The following is an 18,765-nucleotide window of genomic DNA, read 5'->3' as shown; positions in this document are numbered from 1 at the left end:
TGTGATAACTATTTCTGATATTACAATTTCAGCGTTTTTAGTATTCTTTTTATACTAATTAATGGTCTTTATTTATTGTTGAATAACGTATGCATATTAAATACTCGTTGTTGTAACAACAGATATATAGTTCTCATTTATCAGTAAACAAAAACACTGTAAGGTGAAATTCATGTTCTGACTCGTCGAGATAACGTTACGCATTCATTGTGGAATCCCCCCCCCAATAATATGCTGATTGACTATCGTTGAACAAAGATGTTCCACGAGCGAAATATGTCAGAAAATCATCGACTGTATTTTTATTTAAACAAAGCAGCATACGCTGCTTGGTATTATTATTAAATTTTATCAAATTAAAACCATGCGTTGCTTAATAATTTTGCCTGATAGACATCACTTCAGCATAAAAAGTACACTGTCAGATTCATTCAAGTTCTTCTGACAAAAAAAAGTTTATTTTTGTTGACCAATTATTGTTTTAGACTTGTTTCTACTAACAAGTAGACTTTAATCTTTATCATGTATACAAAAAAAAGATAAGAAAAATATTATTTTAATGGGAAAAATTGTATTTTAGTAATGATCATCTTAAACCGGCTACTGGGACATTTATAGGCTTAAGAAACCCAATTTCTATTTGATTGTATCATGAATTTATTTGAAATATCTAATGTAATCCTATTTCTTATATTCTATATGTACAAACGATAGCAATAAGATATAATATACATGTTGTTTTAACAAATGTTAACAAATAAACATAAATATTAATCTATATTAAAAAGAATTATATTCTAAACGTTTTGGACTGGATCCATCTCTTGCGTTTTTTTTAAGAAGAATACAGCGCCTACAAGACGGTTACACAAACTAAAACAAAATATGTGCTCTTGTTAAGTTAATTAAAAAAAAATTCGTAAATATTGTTTTTTCTTATTTTTGCACTAAAAAGAATTACCCGTAAAATCAATATATACTGTTCTCTTTTTCCAAGTATATATATATTGTAGTCCTATGCGTCCTAAAATATAAATTTTGACAATTACTAAACAATTTTACTGACATTTATAAATGAGGTATAAAGCATATATAAAATTCATACGTACTACGTTTGACAGTAATCATAAATCTGCTGTACGTATATATATATATAATACGTATATATATATATATATATATATATATATATATATATATATATATATATATATATATATATATATATAAAACATCAAATATTATAGTAATTAAATTAAATAATCAAAGCTCTATACCAATGAAATGAGATATAATCATCGTTCAAAGTTTTATTTATAACACGTAACTGTAAATTACTCTTCCATTCTTTGAATCTCTTCTACATTTGCTTGAATCGTCTATAACAATAAATGATACCAGTCCAGAGTCTCTCAGTAGCAATATAAGATCTTCCAAATTGTAATACGACAAAAACATAAATAATATCATATTCATTACGACAGAATGTCCAAACAATTTTTGCCTTGCGTGGAAAATTCACGTTCGACGTGAATCAGTCGTTATAATTATCCCTTTATATACACTTGTTTGTCATGTGTACTTTTTTTAGAGCTTTCTTACGCTAAAGTTAGTAAATGACGAAAGGAGCCGGTTGATAATAACTATTTAGTTCTCTATCTCACATCAGAGAAGAGACAAAATAGCATTTCATATTCTGTCCCGAAATGTAGAGCACATTATTATTGCGCCCTACGTTTATATTATTGTAAATAAAGATAAACTACTATTATCGAAGACTCAGTAATAATGTCGGTAATGTTTTAAATAATTTATTAAATCGAACAAAAGTTTGGCGAATTTATGGACCAACATGGAAGACTATCTCAGCGCGATTTTAAATATCAAATTTTCTTGTTTAAACGTTATCGCATTTTCTTGTTATACTTCACACATAAATGTTTTAACAGTTTACCTCGTAGGTTGTAGCTTGAACAATTTCAATTTTACTTATATAAATTCAACGTATCTATGAAATGGGTTGAGCGTGAAGCAGTCGCAAATATATGCAACTAAATCCGACTACTGCTTTGTGCAAATTCGCGTCGATCTTGTCCGTCTTTGTAGGATCACGTCTTTGTTTTTTTTGTCTAAAATTTCTATGAGATATTGCACTCGATAACATATTTAGAGATATGAAATCTTCTAATAAATATATTAAATTTCACGCATATTTTTTATATATTTTTTTCTTTACATTTATAGTTGGACCATCCAACCCCGGCAAATGTTCACGCTAACCCTCTCATGAGACACTTGTATCATCAACAAATGCTTGAAAATTATTAAATTTAGTTACATAATCATGTGTAACAAAATTCGAAAAATGTGCTGTTTTGAATCGTCTTGAAGCAAAAGTTTACAATGTGAGTAGGGAAGATGCAGCAGCAATGTTTGCAAAGTATTGCTCATAAATATATATGTATATATATATATATATATATATAGATGTGTGTGTATATATATCAAAATATAAACGCAGGAAGTATTTTCACCCTTTTTGTCAAGATATATTATTCGTTTCGCAATTTAGTCCATGAAATATTGCTTACTGCAATCTCTTTACATTAAATAGGCATTTGCTTCATTTTATCATTCCATTGATACGTCCACCATACTCTTGTACATAGTGCATCTGTTAAACGATTGAAATGAAAATTGTTTCATATTATATATATATATATATATGTGTACCACGCTTTTATTAAACAAATTTTATGAAAAAATATAAAAAACTCACATAAAGATCATCACAATTAATGAATGAATTAAACACTTTTAAATTAGCTTGCAGCTAGTTATCAGAATACATACTAGTAATAGCTAGGAACTTGAAGAAGCATTACTTCCATTTTTCGGTTTTTCTTTTATTGATATATATTTAATATGGAAAATAGGTTATCCATTCTGAATAACTCTATAGCAATGTCATGTCCCTTTATAAATTGGATAACGGCATTTTCTTTCTCCGACTTTTTTTTTTTTTAACAGAACTTTCTATTTCACATGCATAAAATATTGACGTGTAACAAAAAATAAAATGTGGAACCCGAAAGAATTTGTGTATTCACTCTTATAAAGAGGTAGAAATAAAGTAAACATATTTGTTGCACATGACTTGCGTGTGCGTGTGTAATGTCTATCGTGTTATTTATCGTCGCGCGCGCACGCGCGCGCACGCGCGTGTGTGTGTGTGTGTGTGTGTGCGCACGCGCGCGCGTGTGTGTGTGTGCACGCGTGTGTGTGTGTGTATGTGTGGAATGCCAAGATACATTTAACTTGAAAGTAAAAATTCTTGTGTTAGGTTTACTTTATCCTGTAACGATGTTGTATTCGTTAGATTGTAACAGCTCCGAGAAATGAATGAATTCTTTTACATAAAAGCAGATCTAAATTGTCAACTGTAACTCCTAAATTTGCACGCTTCAATTTTATTTACAGTCAATATTCTCTTTAATAAATACACTTTGGAGAAAGAAATAGCTCACATAGTGTCACTGTACACAAACTTGAATTATCAGTCGTGTGTATTTTTGTTGCGCGTTGCACACACGCGGTATATAATCTTTTCCTTTAAACACACTTATCTCTATCCCGAGAGCATCCCGTAACAGTGCGATGTTGCACCACACGCGAATCCAAGTGTTTATCGGCGCATTTAGAACGCCGAATGATAGTAATCGTAAGTAGGCCAGTAAGGCTGTAGCCAATCCTAGCTGGTGCGTTGGCGCTTTTTGGCGATGTGATCTTCTGACGAATGAACTGGGGATGGCATAACCATGTCTCCACTATTGAACATATATTTGAATTGTGGCATGAACTTTAGTACATTCCTAACTTGTATTAAAGGCAGCTCTTCAGTTAGCGAAGAACACTTGCCTGCTTCCATTAACATCTTCATTTGTAGTCTGGAAAGTAAATTTTTTTTCTCACAGGATTAGAATATTTCAAAATAGAAATATTCGGAATATTGCAGTGCCAAGCATTACTCGTCTATTTACCTATTTCCTTGATACAGGTCTATATGTAGAACATCTGTCAGGACTTGTCTACAATTCTCGATGTTGCAGGCGGGAAAGAAGCTGGAGACGAAATCGGGAAGCGTCATCAGCAACTCGGTATACATGTAAGGTTTCAGATTGATGCAGGGTACCATCTTCTCGTCAACCAGTGCCTTCTGAATTTGGTACGGTTGCACGTGACAAGACGACATTTGCGTATCTGGTATTGATATTAACGACTTCCTCCCTCGGGAATCTCTAAAAAGTAATTTGTGAATGTGAATGACATAGAATACTCTGAATTCATCGCTCGAAAGTGACTTCATTGCGATAAAAATTCCTATCATTTTTTCGTTTAATCCTCAAGATAATAATAAACTCGTAATATACATACCTGGAGCTGCTGCCGCCACCGCCGCTACCGCTACTACCGTTAACTGGTATTAAAGGAGGTGGATATTTCGTATGAGACGTATGAGACGTATTGTGTACAAATGGTGTGTGCCTTTGCGAATGTAATAAATTTGATGCCGGGGTAGGTGCTGGCATCAAAGCTTGGACTTGGTCTTGGACTTGACTTAAGCCAAGCATCTGTGGATATGTATTTGCTGTAACTGCATTAGGCACGCCTAATGTAGGTGTTGTATATGTAGTTGTCACCCTAAAATACAAAAATTATTACATTATATTTGACTATTTTACATATAATAATCATTTTCAATTTTTTAATACTATTTACTTATCACTTATCGTTCAAACTTCAAGTAATTTAATAAAGTGATATAAAAAATGTACTTATTACTTATGTATATTATTTACTTAAAAAAATAATTAATTGCACAATATATAACGTAATTATAACGTAAAGAACAAGGCAAAACTTGTACATAATTATATATTTATATACAAAATATCTACTCAAACTTTGAAAAAAAAAAAAAAAAAAAAAAAAAAAAAAAATTTATAAAAATTCCAGCTTTTTCCAAGCAGTAGATAATTTGTATATAATATTTATGCAAATTTCAAGCCATTTAAATGTTATAGAATGTTATATATCTGGTATGTGATGCGTAACAAAATACACACGATTGGTAATTCAAATTGGAAACCCTAAAGGGAAAAGTCTGGAAAAAGTCCTTTATCTTGCAACAAACCGGAAATTGACCTATTATGTAATATTAAATTAAATTAATTTTGCTTTAATTTGTTTTAGATTTTTAATTCCTGGACTTTGGATTCTTATCCAATAAAAATATAGTTTTGTATTTTTGTCATTATATATATTCAAATTAATGTGTTTTCAACTTGAGAAAATATTTCATCTAAAAATAAAAGTGTACATTCAATTGTATATTAATTTTTTCATAAATCATCGAGCGTTAAACATTCCCAACTATGATGTGTTTTATAAGAAAAAAATAATTCAAAATTTTCGACTAAGATCATCGATTAAAAATTAAATTGACGATAAAAATAGATACAGAAGCTAAATAGCTTTTGTTTGTCTGCACAATTTTTTGTTCGGATATGGCAATTAAATTCATAGATGCATGCGTTTAAAATTTTGCCGGAAAATATGACTCTGCTTCGATAATTTCTCTTAATCTTACACGCATACATCTAAATCTAGTAATTTTTATTAGTTCCTATTATGAAATACGTCCTTTATGCCCAAAATTTCGCTCAAAATAGTCATCTGTAATACTTTTTGGTCAATTAATTTTTTTTGCTGCACCATGGTTGCAATTAGAAAGTAGATATTGCCTTCCAAACTCTCCCTTCAGGATCTTTAAGTGCAATAACACAGTGTTAGCTATATCTTCCTCCAAAAACAATTCAATTTACAAATAACTATAATTTCGTTATATCTTCAGCATGTAGAAAAGTGTAAAATTATTATTGCAACTGATTTATGCAAAACCTATCAAACAAAGAAGCGAATTTTACAAACAGATCCGTAATAATCGTAACAATACTCAACTATTTCAGACATCATCTGCATCTCGGACATTAATTAAATATTTCAAATATTATTCAAATACCACGTCATTATGATTATGTTAAATGTATATTGTAAAGAGATTTACGTACGACAGAATCAATGTGTATTACTTATCACTCAAGAAAGCTTTAAAAATAATCGTACAGATTAATTATCAATATTGATATTTATATAAAAGAATCCAAGAACTATAAATGTCGAACTTGTGCATGCTTTTTCTTCACTTCTTATAATAATCTATATGATTAAAATATATTTTACAGGGAAACTCACCAGTCATCCTTCCCATAGGTGGGATAACTATACAAAAAAAAAATCATATGTTGTATGTACAAATGCAATAAGCTGTGGTGCAGATACTTTATATATAATAATTAATTACACATTATATGTATATAAACAATTATGTATAAATACAAGTATAAAGACACAATTTTACGAGCTAGAATAAGCGTATGATTCTAATGCTCGATACTTGTGTGAAATGCAGAATAAGTTTTCTTTTATTAACAAAAAAATTTTTACTTTTGAATTTATTAGAAAAAGCTGTTAATTCAGTGACAAGAGAGCGTGTCGCTGTTGCCATTATTTGGTATCAAAATCGAATTGCAATCATAATATAACCGAATAATAATCCCCCTCTCTTAAAAGAAGCATAAATTTTAGCCAGTATTTTTGCACAAAATTTATTAATTAATTTAATAATTTAAATTATGATATTAAAGTATCAGGCTCATGATCTAGGCTGTTTGCCCGTACCGAAAGTATTATACATTTGCGATCGATTTAATATATAATAAAATATTACAGTAAGTTAAATTAAACACATAAATGATAATTAGCACTTAAAAATAATAAAAAATCAAAGAACTGAGCATGCGTTTCGTCTTTTCGGATTAATTGTCTCTCATATAAATTTTAATGCATGCAATTTGTTTTTTTTTTTCTTTTTTTTATATTAACTTACTGCAATATTTTCACTGAAGATTTTCATTAAACATAGATCGAAACGTCTGTTATTAAGTCAGTTGCAAACATATAATACTTTAAGGAACAACTAACCTGGCTCATTAAGCCTATTATATCATAAATTTTGATTGAGTGAGTCAATTAAGCCTTAATTTTTTTTCTTATTTTGAGCAATTACTTAAGTCGAGTAAATTCCATCTTTTCCAAGACTTTGTATTAAAAAAGAAACGATTTAAATGAAATAAAAAGAGATTCAAATGTGATGATACGTGTAATATCGTGAAAGAAATGTGCAATATTTGGCTTGGACATTATACAGTCATTATTATGCGCTAGCAGATTTACTGTATCGTAAGCAAGCCCATCTATAAGTAAGAACACTACATAGCCAAAGAAAACTGTTAATAAGAAACACAAAGACATATTAAAAATTGTTTAAAAAGCTTTGTAAATTTAATACACTTATATGTCAAAAGCTATATGTCAGAAAGTTCTATTAATACACACCCGAGGTTGGGTTGATTGGAGTGAACAGTTGCTCTAACAAGAGGCGGTGGTGGTTCAGCTTCAGCAATACTTCGCATGGTTATTCCAGGATATTGAGCTGCTGTTCCACTATTGTTTGCTCTACTTCTAGATTGCTGGGAATAGCTTTTAGGAGTAATAGACATTTGCTGAAAATGAAAAACTAAACTTGATATATTGATAATATAAAATTAAAGCAATATGCGGTATGAAAAAATAATAAAAAAAAAAAACTGACGTGAAATTAACATCGTTCTCAATATAATTTCTAATAAAAAGAAGATTTTCTTACGTTGTGCATACTCTGAGTTGCACGTATGAGGGAATTAGCCTGCGGAGTGAGTGCCGTTTGGAAGGTGGGTTGACCACCGACGAGGCCTGACCAGCCATTGGCGACTACACCTTGAACATTGTTCAGCATAGATTGGGACACTATGTTGGACCTACCGGTGGCAAGTCCCGATGGAGAAGAATGCGAGGGGTGTGTCGTTGCGACAGGCCTCGGTTGCCCTATTCGCGGCATCGAAGGCGGTGGCGCGTTCACGACGCCCCGTTGTATTATAGTGGACATCGGTGCAGCGCGCGCGTTCATTGGAGGTACGATCTTACTCGCGTTTTGCACAGCAGGCTTAGCTGCCGGCGGTGTGGGCGGCTGTTTCGTCCATCCGCCGCCGCTACCGCCGCCGTTACTGTTCACCAGTAATTGCGAATCCATAACTTTCGTCGGCCAATAGTCCTCGAAGCCGGTGCCCGGTGGAAAGTAACTCTTAATATCACTCAAACTAATCACCGAGCACGTTTCACTAGCGAACAATTCATTACGTATACCCTGTACTTTGCAGCAGAACTTCAGATACGAGAGATCCCAGCCCTCGAGCTTCTCCGCCTTCAGCTTAAGATTTTCCGTTTCACCCTCGAAGTAGAACAGCGGCACGTATTGCAGACCGTCCTTCACCGTATAAGGAACCACAGACTCTTTGTTTATCCGTATAAAACCGCATTTCTCCGCCTTACGTCCGCTCGTCACATTCGGATTGGTACCGGCGGTCAGTTTCGTATAACACACATCGAGAAACGTATAAAACTCTTTCGCGTCCGAGAGTCGTACCACCAAGTCTTTACACGTGAACGCGTCCCTTCCGAACTGATTCTCGCAATGCTTAGCGTTGATCTCGTTAAACAGTTTGCTCTCGGCTTCCGTAATGTAATAACTTCTGATACACGTACAACTATAGATGTCCGAATGCAGATAGCTCAGGTACTTGTTGAGAAGCTTAGACTCTAGAATGCGTACGGCGCAATACTTTTCGCCGGAGCGTAGTATATAAGGTATGTGACAATCGTCGAAGCTCGTCCAGCCGAATCGTCCCCTTTGACTGTCGTCGTCGGGCGACGGTACCTTGCTTTCCAAACTACTCGTCGATGGCGATTTCGGCACGGACGGTCCGTCGGTTGGCCGTTTGTTCAAATACCCGAGGATACCGTGAAAATTAGATTGTGGTAGAAGACATTGCGGCCTCTGTTGTTGTTGCTGTTGTTGTTGCTGTTGCTGTTGCGCTACAGGCATATTGGCTAACATTTTCGCCTTGTTTGCTTCCACCATTTTGGCAGCCAATTCACGGATCTCCGCTTCATCTGGACGTTCTTGTTTGACGACGACTTTATCGAAAGCTGAAAAAGAATAAAGTGTAAGTCACAGTCTTGAAAGGACAAAACTTTTTTTATTGCTAATATGCAGAAAGATTGCGTACAATTTATACGCATAGATTAGAGAATTTATACATCTTTTTTTAATTTCTTGAAGGAAAAATCTACATATTTGACAAATTTAAAGAGATCTAAAGGATGCTTGTGACATCAAAATCTGAAGAATGTTTGAGATTTAAAAAAAAATATTTCAAGAGAGAAAAATTAAAATAATATGTACATAATACCTGCGATTTTTATTATATCAAAAAAATCAAGAAACCAAGAAATTCTGCCGATAGATATGCCGTTTGTATTCTTAACTATAAAATTATTCGCATTATTCATTATTCTTTCGATCATTAATGCATTTTATCAATCACTATGTTCTTAATACTCTTAAACTATGAATGCGTCTAATATATTCAACACATAGACAAATATGTCAATATAAAAATAATTATAATACATTTCGATCCCATCATTACTCCAGCTAATATAAAATTGTCATTAGCACGCAATCGCTGAAAATTCTTGTCATAATTCACTAGTGCGCAGATATAATAAATCAGTTCCAAAACTTATTATTGTATATCTTGCGTATCTAAACTAAAAATTTGTGCATATTCAAAATCAAGTCAGAATCGAATAAAAAAATATGAAAAGTACTGCAGAATACCATCTTTTACATTAATTTTTGAAATTTATTTATTTTGCCAATTAATTTTTACTCCACAATTTTTGCTCCACAATTTTTGCTCCACTGCGCACTTCAAGATTTATGGAAAGTTTATAGGATTTTGCTGCAAAAGTGACAAATCGCACATCGCTTTAAATTTCTTATTATCCAAGTCACGTTTTAACAATTGAAAATCTTTGTGTACGCACATAGAGCACAAACGCGGGGATAAACACACTTTCATGCAAAGTCAAAGAGTAGGATAACCAAACACTGCGCACGTGACGAGTCTCAATTAATTAAAGATCCTTGATCGATCAGTCGCAAATTACGCTCGGGCATGTCGCCACACCGCGTGTCCGATGATACCGCGCGTTTCACGATACTGCGCATCGCGCGACATGCCGCGACGCGATGATGAGAAATACAAACTGCAGCGTAAACATTCCAGCAGTACCAAAATTCTACATGTCAGTTTGGAAATTTTATCAAAAGTTATATCAATTCGAATACCGGTAAATCCATATAACGATCGAAATTGGTATACATAGTTGTGACGTATTTAACTTTTAATACCATAGCAAAATGCAATCATAATTTTCGCATGCTACGATATCGGAAAAAACACTGGAATAGCCAAAGGATTGAATTCTCGCACTTATATATATACATATATATATATATAAGCTTTTCGTGGCTCAAATTATATATATATATATATATATATATATAAAATGTGTGTGTGTGTGTGTATATATATATGTGTGTGTGTGTATATATATATGTGTGTGTATATATATATATATGTGTGTGTACGAAGGAAAGACGTACTGAATGAATTAATGAACGAATATGTTTCATTTAGCTGTTCACTAAGCGATACTCGCTCGGATGCCATCCGCGACGGACTGTTTTTCTCGAGCCATATGGCGTCCGTGCTACTGTCAGCACTCGCGACCGGTATATCCGTAAAGCCGTTCCTCATCCTCGATGGTCAAGAGAATGTTCCAAAACTCGATGCGCCCAAATCACATTTCGATGCGTAGCTGGACGGTCTGACACACGCCAACAATGCTTCCTCGTTGAGGTTATAATGTACAGCACGTCCACCTACGAACACCGCCGACGGTATCGCGCGCGATCCATGTTACACGACTAGAAACAAGAGGAAGAGAAAAGGCGCGAGAGAAGAGAAATGAGGAGGAGGAGGAGGAGGTGGAGGAAGAGGAGGATGACGGTATCAATGGTGGACAGCCAAGAATACAATCGGACACACACGGGAAAGTTGTTGTCCCTCTAAGCAGTTTTCGACTCTCGTAGCTTTCACGCTTTCCCCTGATGAGCACGATGACGACGTTTCACTTTGTGTGCCGACACGATTATACCAGGTGGCGCGAAAGACTCTCATCATCATCATTGCCGCCGCCGTCGCTACCGCGCCACCACTATCGCGCTCGATACCCCGAGGGTAAGTGTAGGTGAAACAAGGGGAGAACGGGGTACGTAAACGGTATCGCTCCACCGTCGACTACGTACATGCTTCTCGTCCGGGCGTAGGAGCTCTGCGGACCATCGGAGCATTCCCAGAGATCGCGACGCTCTCGAAAGAGGACAGCGCCATACTATCGCGCGAGCTCTCCCAGGTCTTCAGCGCGGACCTCGATTTCAGGCCGTCCGAGTGATAGGCCGTGTTGCAACATCGAGAGCTATTCGCTCGCTACGAGGACACTAGGCATTTTCACGGTCTCTAGCCCACAAACGCCACGCGAATCCGCCGCAACACTCTCTACGCGGACTGTACCGCGTGCTAGGCTAGGTATGTATTCGCTAGTGTCGTCCTCCGCGGACTGCATTCGAACCGGATCCGGTATTCTTACGATATTTATGAGTCCGTATGGTTGTTCGCTCAAAGATCGAAAACATTATTCAATTTATAGTGACGGCGCAACATCTTAACGCAACACGTGTAATCGCGCGTTGCTGCATGAAAATGTGCTTGTAATTCTGCTGGTATGACACTTGGAAAAATACTAGTTAATGAGTATATATACGAATTAATAATCGAAAGTGATCCACTAATTCTGCGACACCCTGTATATGTGAATGAGTACAGGATACTCGCCCGCGATTTTTTTTCACTTCTTTTCTATTATCTGTGTTACTTGAAGCGTAAGGAGGCAAATCGAGACGAATGCACTTGGCGATGAACAATACCTAAAGCCGATCGATCGATGTGGATAGATAGTTTAATGTTATAATTAAATTACTTGTTTCGCGATACACTTTCATATAAAATGTGTTTCCACAGAATGACAAAATTCAATCTCGTGCAGATCCAATTAATTCTAGATAAGTAATATGTAAACTCTGAATTATTAGATGATCATATGTAAGTCATCTTCTATAATACTCATGTAATATTGCTAATACATCTTTACAAATAGATCTTTTAGTTGAAGAAATACTTTTGCGATGCAAAATACAACTGACAGATACAAAGCTCTCAAAAACTACTACACAACTAACTTTGAAAAGAAACCAACGTGTTTGTCGTTTCATTGTAAGTGTTAAACTTTTACAAAAAAGTTGCTATTTTTCGAATAAATACATCAATTATTTTATATATATATGTCGGATCTGAAAAGGATTTTATTTCTTCACGCGCAAATGTTTCACTTTTAATCTCAAATTTTCTGAGAAAAGATAGTAAACTACGCTAAACAGAGCAAGCGCTCGACTTGGATCACGTGCATCGTGTAACATGGATCAGTTGCAGGAGCCTAGGTACATACCACTCAAAGAGTAGCCAGGACTGGCGCGTAAGATCGCGCCGGACGATGTGACAACGTCGCACGGTCGATATGCTCTTTCAGGCAAAGTGCCAAGATTGGTAAACGCACGCGGGGGTATATAGTCGTGGTTTCAGGTACCCTACTCCCCCGCCTCTCTAACGCTCGCGCGCTTGATTCGCTGCTCTCCATCACTTCAACTCACCGAACGATTCGCCCCAGCAGTGGGGGACCACGTAAAGGGTGGTGGGAGTACCGAAGTTGCGCAGAACCCAGCCAAATGCTGGCTCCGCTTGCGCTATTGCGCAGCTCTTACATACATAAACCCGGCCGCCTTATATACTACATATGTATTATACTTATTATTTTAATCATGATTTACGAGCGCGGCGTTGCCAGTTCTCGTGCTCCAGGCACGCCCACTCCCTCTCTCGTCTCACTTTTCAACCATATATACGAATACATAGAAATATGCGCGCGGAAAAGCGACGTCGCTTGATCGATACTTGAGAAACTTGAAATAAAAAAAAAAGGACTATTGCAAATATATTTCTTCAATTGTTCATGAATTGTATGTGTAAGCTCAAGTTTCTTAACGCCTTTTTAATATCCAAGCTCCATATTTTTTTCTGAAATAATTCTCTTTAGTGTACTCGCATATAGATGTATGCGTCATTATTTATTCAGTGCGTATTATATACACATTGCAAGTTCACAAGTTCACAAAGTTCTATGAAATTCCTTGTTGAAAACAACATATATGACGCAAATATATGGCTGATTAGATCATACTAAATCGAATATTGCGACGTTGCCGTCGTGGCCTTGGTGGCGTTTACTTTGATCGCAATACACATTGGGCCAGTCGTTTTGGCAACATTGTAGGTCGTAGCGATCTATTTATAGTAGCCCTCTATCGCTGCTGTTGCTATGCCGAGCAAAAGCACATTTGATTCAGGAGTGGGGTGAAACTGAAGGCGGGGACGAATAGAATGGGTGGGGGAAAATTGGCGTGCATAGATGGCGCGAGGGGTAAAGGGATTGCTAAAAAGTACAATATGGCGGTGGAGAACGGATATATATTCTCTTTCAATCTATTCACATTCTGCTATAACTTGACTATCTCTGTCTTTTTTGTCTTCTCTTCTCTCTCTCTCTCTCTCTCTCTCTCTCTCTCTCTCTCTCTCTCTTCCTCTTTCACACGCATCAGCTCTCTATTTACGCGATAATAGCTCTCGTTCTATTTCCTGTACTTTGCGAAAGTATGAGCTTGATGAACAATTGTTACGCAATATAGTAGAGTCTAATATGTGCGCAAGCGAGGTGTATAGCAAATAGATTTCGCAATAGAACGTTAATGAAATGCATTTCCGTCTTGAGGCCGATAGATAAAGCCAACAGGATGAAGGTCATATCTCGCCCCGTTTTCCTATATCTACGGCGGGAAGTGGTATAGAGCGTAAAGAGAGCAAAGGTCGAAGCCAGATCCGGTGAAAAAAGCCTGACGTGATGTACCATCACATCCTTCCATCCTTTACGCACGCGTAATTTTTTGTGCGGCTCGCGCAAAATTGCATATGGCGCCGTTCACTCACAGCAGCTGACGAAGTTCGCGCGGTATATTGCGCGCTCTCCTATGTAACAACGAAGGCACGCATGCGACTTATGCGAAACATAGTACTGCGCGAGCGCACACTCGGCAACGCTCGGCCGTCTTCGGTAGAGTCGCCTCTTTGTTACATCACACCTCGCTCCTTATGTATCCGCCCTTATATACTAGGGGCGGATACATTATGTACCGCGGAGTCGCACATGTCCTCCCAACTCTCGCTAGTTAGTACATAACGTACACATAGAACGCGCGTAACATATACGAGTCGCCGACTGACGGACACATCGGCGGACGAGCTTAGCTCCGCGTTACACGATGCGCTTACAAACATGCTGCGTTCAACGTATTGCATTATTACATAGAGACACGGCGACGCAGTGACAAGTATAGGATGTATAGAAAATTCATACTTTCGCAATAATGGCGCGAGAAACACGACGCGAGGCAATTTCGTGAAATTTAAAAGTGGCACACTTTATTTTCGTGTTCATTTTTTATGGTGAATATAAAAATTCCAAAATAATATGTCATACTTTTTATATCACTTAAACAAACCTACGCTATCTAGTAGATAGACATGTATATATATATGTTTTGTATTGCTTGGCAAACATAATTTTATTATATCGATAATCGATAAAATGTGATAACCGATCAGCTGTGTAAACGCATAAATGAAAATAGTATATAACGCATATATATATGCAGTATATGTACATGTACATACAAATCAAGATAATACGTACAAGTTTAAGAAGGATGAATTTAACTTATTTCATGTATAAAAGTAATTTTGCAATCTTCCTTATTCCAGAGTTAAATAAAAATATAATTTCTTTTCTCTTTTTTTCTTTGCAAATTACAATTTATAACGATGATATAACGCTTCTGTGCCGCCAAAGATCAACTTACCGGTTGATTTAAATAAACTATGACATCATTCTTCTAAGTAAATGCGGCTATCAAATGAAATAAAGATTAGAGGCATTATACTAATTATGCATAATTAAGAAATATACTTGTGCATCAACATATAAACGCATTTCTTGTTAGGGGAATTTGTCTCCGGAAAACGTTATCAATAGAAGATCGTAATTACACGTCATTTCTTACACGTGTCAATGAAAATAATAGTACTGTCGTATCGCTAATATATCAACTTGTTGCACGTAATGCTGTTAGTATTCAAAAATTTCCCAGAAATAATATGTCGAAAACATATTTTTCGAAATTAGTTCATAGGATTTGTCAATTTTCAAACTGTTAACTATTTCAAAATAACTAAGAATTTAAGGAAATCCGATTTAAAAAAATTCAAAACGATAAAAACTGGGAAAATAAAACTTGGAAAAACAAAACCGAAAAAATAATATAGTGTTTTAAAAAATAATGCTTCGCATAAATTATTGTAAAATGTCGTTTGAAATACTTTCATTATTCACGATGGACAATTAATGGATCTGTTAATAGTTTTTACATAAATTACATTGCTAAAAAAATATTTAGATACAAATAGATTAAGTTGCAAATAAAAAATTAAAAACTCAAAAAATGTACAAACTGACTAAGTATATAAAAACTGATTTCTGAATACATCCTGTGTTATCAATGACTTTGAGCAAGTACCTAGATATTTCAATGTTTTCTGTGAAAGCAGATGCATGAACAACATCTGATATAATTGAATACGTATGTATATGAGTATGTTGAGTGAATTTGAATAACAGATAGATACTCATATAATGCTCAGTAAATCACAAATCAATAAATAAATGACAAATTTATGTATTTTTGTAAAAATCAACTCTAGCTTCTCTAATTTCGCTACAATGTAACAATCTTATTAAAAAATATGTATAATAAAATGTGTGTGTGTGCGTGTGCGTGTATGTATCCGCGCGCGCATGCTTGTGCATGTGTGTATAATATATATTAAAATATATAAAAATATAGCATAACATAAACATAAAAAATCATAGCATTTTATCTCTCCCATCTTTAAGAATTTCATTAAAATCTATATAAAATACATGTCCCAAATTAAATGTTTAAAAGATAATCATTGTTGAAGCTATAATTTTTTCTATCAAAATAATTTTTTTTTTCATCATTCAATACGTATAATAAAGATTAAAATTTATTTAACAGAAATAAAACCAACAGTTACTAATTAATAGACAATTAAATATTTGTGAAAGATTATATGCACAAACTTTATTTTTAGATTTTATATTTATAAATAAATTATTTGTAATTAAATAATAACTTTTTGTTAATAAATGCCCGAAAATTGGAACACATGTCTAGCTACTAAACGTTTACTTTAATATTCAAAGTTAATGTACAAATTGAAAAATAAATCTAAGTAAAGACGTTTATGTACATTAACACTCTCTTTTTCAGTGTCAGTGATATACCGCCTGCGCTGGGGTCGCGTACAACCGAGACGTATGAGACAGAACGAGAGAGAACGTACGAACACGATGAATAATAAAACTCATTATTCAGATACCAAAGCCAAATTTGAAAGCAATATAATATTTATTGTTAAAAAAGTTATATGTTATGTAATGAAACATAATCTTTTTAGTGGAAATAAATGTATTAAGAAATATAAATTATTATTAATCAATAAGTAATATATGTATTTCCTTGTGTAGTTTAATGATAGTTTTTTTTTCTTTCAAATCGACCGTCCACCCTGTATTAGCATATGTACTTTAAATTACAGAAAAGAATTTTTCATTCTACACAGCCAAAAAAAAAGTAGTCTACTTAAAAGAAATCGGTAAAACAGACGACTCCAGGATCCCCTTTCTGATATTTTATTCACATAATTTTCTAATATTTGGTTTTAAAATAGTTCACTATACTGGTATTATGTTATAAATATATGATAACGTTAAGTTTAGTTTAATTGAGTTATCGAACGTTATCACGACAGACTTCGTCCTTGCTAACGAATAGTTGCCGGCACGTTACGCCGGTTCTGTATGATGAGATACACTTCGCAGAAGCATACACCTCTTGGATACTAATATAAACGGAATAGTACGATTAACTGTAGAAAGAGAGCGCGAATGTGTACAATATGAAGAAAAACGAGGACAATAAGATCGTACATCCAGTGAGCGAGTGAAAAAAGGGGAAGAGAAAAAGAGAGGGCGAAAAGAAAGAGGAGGAATAAAGATACGCACGAGTTTGCCACCGCTGCCACCATCGCGCTGCTACTGCCGCCGTCGCCGCCACCCACCTAACCTCTAAATCTTACCTTTGTAAATGTGGGCCTCGATAATCTGTACGTCTTCGTCGATATTCTTATCGCCCATCTTCTTCTTCTCTTCAAGTGGTATATCCATGCACATAATTCCACGTCGCCGTGCGGAATTTTCTTCGCGACACGACTACAATACAGCACACTTGTACCATTTACATCAAGTCGTGCGCTTGAGAGGCAACGAGCGCGGGCGCGCGCAAAAATTTGTACGAAATGGCCGGAAGGTAGTAAGAATCGCCGCCGCGCCGTCGACACCTCTGCCGTCACCGCCTCCACCGCTGCTGCCGCCGCCGCCGCTGCCGCCGCCGCCGTCGCCGCGTCAACGTTAAAGTACACGAGGCAGCGGCTTTTGGTGGAGATTCACTAGTCGCGTTGCGCTACACCGTTCCAAGTGCCTGCGCTGGGGTCGCGTACAACCGAGACGATAAGCGTGAGACAGAACGAGAGAGAACGTACGAACACCGCGAAAACACGTCGCCGATACCTTACGGAACAACTGAACACCGTCACAGACACATGCACACCGTCAATGCTGATGTTGACGCGCGCGCTCAACGGCGTCCTTTCGTTCAACGTGATATTACATTGCGATACCCACACAAGACATACGTTGTTTTGGGGAATCGCGTGCCGCAATTTTCTGCCGTTTCGCGTTTTCTACTGTTTTACTAAGCAGCCAACTGGGATTCTGATCAGATTTGAATGTGGACATGTTGCCAGTTCTTTCTCGTACTCTCCTATGCCTGACTTGTCTGTTCTCTCCCTCCCTCCCCCCTTGTTCTTATGTACTTAACGGTTGCGACGTTGCCGCACATCCGGTATCTCGTGATTGTTGGTGGGGGGAAAGAGAATTTCAAAGGAGTGGGAGAATGTATATAAGCGCCGGTGATGACGTGGTGGGGATTTATATGGCGAGTGACAAAGGGCAAAGGGGCGTTTGAGGGGAAGAGGAAAGAAGTTTACATATGTATACACACATACATTTTGTATATATATATACACACACACACACACACACACATTTTATATATAAACACACGCACATACACAAAAGGGGGAGGTGCTGCTCAGAAATTTTCCATTCCACAAAATGGAAGGGCAGCAGTGACCGTTATTTGATCACGTGGCCATGCCGGAAGTCGTAAAGACGCCGCGATGTGCGCGCCCTCGTCTTCCGCAAGTCGAT

At 35.9% G+C, this 18,765-nt stretch overlaps 1 protein-coding gene and 2 long non-coding RNA genes across 8 annotated transcripts; 2 read left to right on the top strand and 1 right to left on the bottom strand.

The window, feature by feature from the left end:
* Positions 1–633: 633 nt before the first annotated feature.
* LOC105671060 (uncharacterized) lies at positions 634–18,582 on the bottom strand. Of its 6 annotated transcripts, none has more exons than XM_012364926.2 (7): positions 17,574–18,582; positions 7,829–9,207; positions 7,519–7,685; positions 6,316–6,342; positions 4,435–4,701; positions 4,041–4,298; positions 634–3,947 (listed from the first exon to the last, which is right to left on the bottom strand). In XM_012364926.2, exons 1-7 carry the CDS (start codon positions 17,665–17,667, stop codon positions 3,752–3,754), a joined length of 2,388 nt encoding a protein of 795 aa, XP_012220349.1. In that variant the 5' UTR covers positions 17,668–18,582; the 3' UTR covers positions 634–3,751. The 6 variants fall into 6 exon arrangements, with proteins under 6 accessions (XP_012220349.1, XP_012220350.1, XP_067203280.1 ...); XM_012364927.2 differs by lacking the exon at positions 17,574–18,582 and adding an exon at positions 11,438–11,566; XM_067347179.1 differs by lacking the exon at positions 17,574–18,582 and adding an exon at positions 11,180–11,318.
* LOC136997037 (uncharacterized) lies at positions 10,112–16,920 on the top strand. The gene is made up of 3 exons (XR_010887848.1): positions 10,112–10,416; positions 10,767–11,717; positions 16,706–16,920. It is a non-coding gene; the product is annotated as an uncharacterized lncRNA (long non-coding RNA).
* Positions 11,746–15,895, top strand: LOC136997038 (uncharacterized). Its single transcript, XR_010887849.1, has 2 exons — positions 11,746–14,801; positions 15,205–15,895. It is a non-coding gene; the product is annotated as an uncharacterized lncRNA (long non-coding RNA).
* Positions 18,583–18,765: the final 183 nt, after the last annotated feature.

Source organism: Linepithema humile, chromosome 1 (genome assembly GCF_040581485.1).
Source record: "Linepithema humile isolate Giens D197 chromosome 1, Lhum_UNIL_v1.0, whole genome shotgun sequence".
Taxonomy (NCBI): Eukaryota; Metazoa; Arthropoda; class Insecta; order Hymenoptera; family Formicidae; genus Linepithema; species Linepithema humile.
Note: the sequence above shows the minus strand (reverse complement) of the source record. Positions and strands in the feature narration are given on the sequence as shown.

Excerpts from the sequence above, each read along its gene's own strand:
- LOC105671060 (XM_012364922.2), bottom strand. The coding sequence starts at position 10,886 with ATGAGGAACGGCTTTACGGATATACCGGTCGCGAGTGCTGACAGTAGC. Across the intron at positions 9,208-10,732 it reads TTCGTTCATTAATTCATTCA|CTTTCGATAAAGTCGTCGTC; the intron begins GTACGTCTTTCC and ends ATTCTTTTTCAG. Across the intron at positions 6,343-7,518 it reads TCCAATCAACCCAACCTCGG|TTATCCCACCTATGGGAAGG; the intron begins GTGTGTATTAAT and ends TTTTTTGTATAG.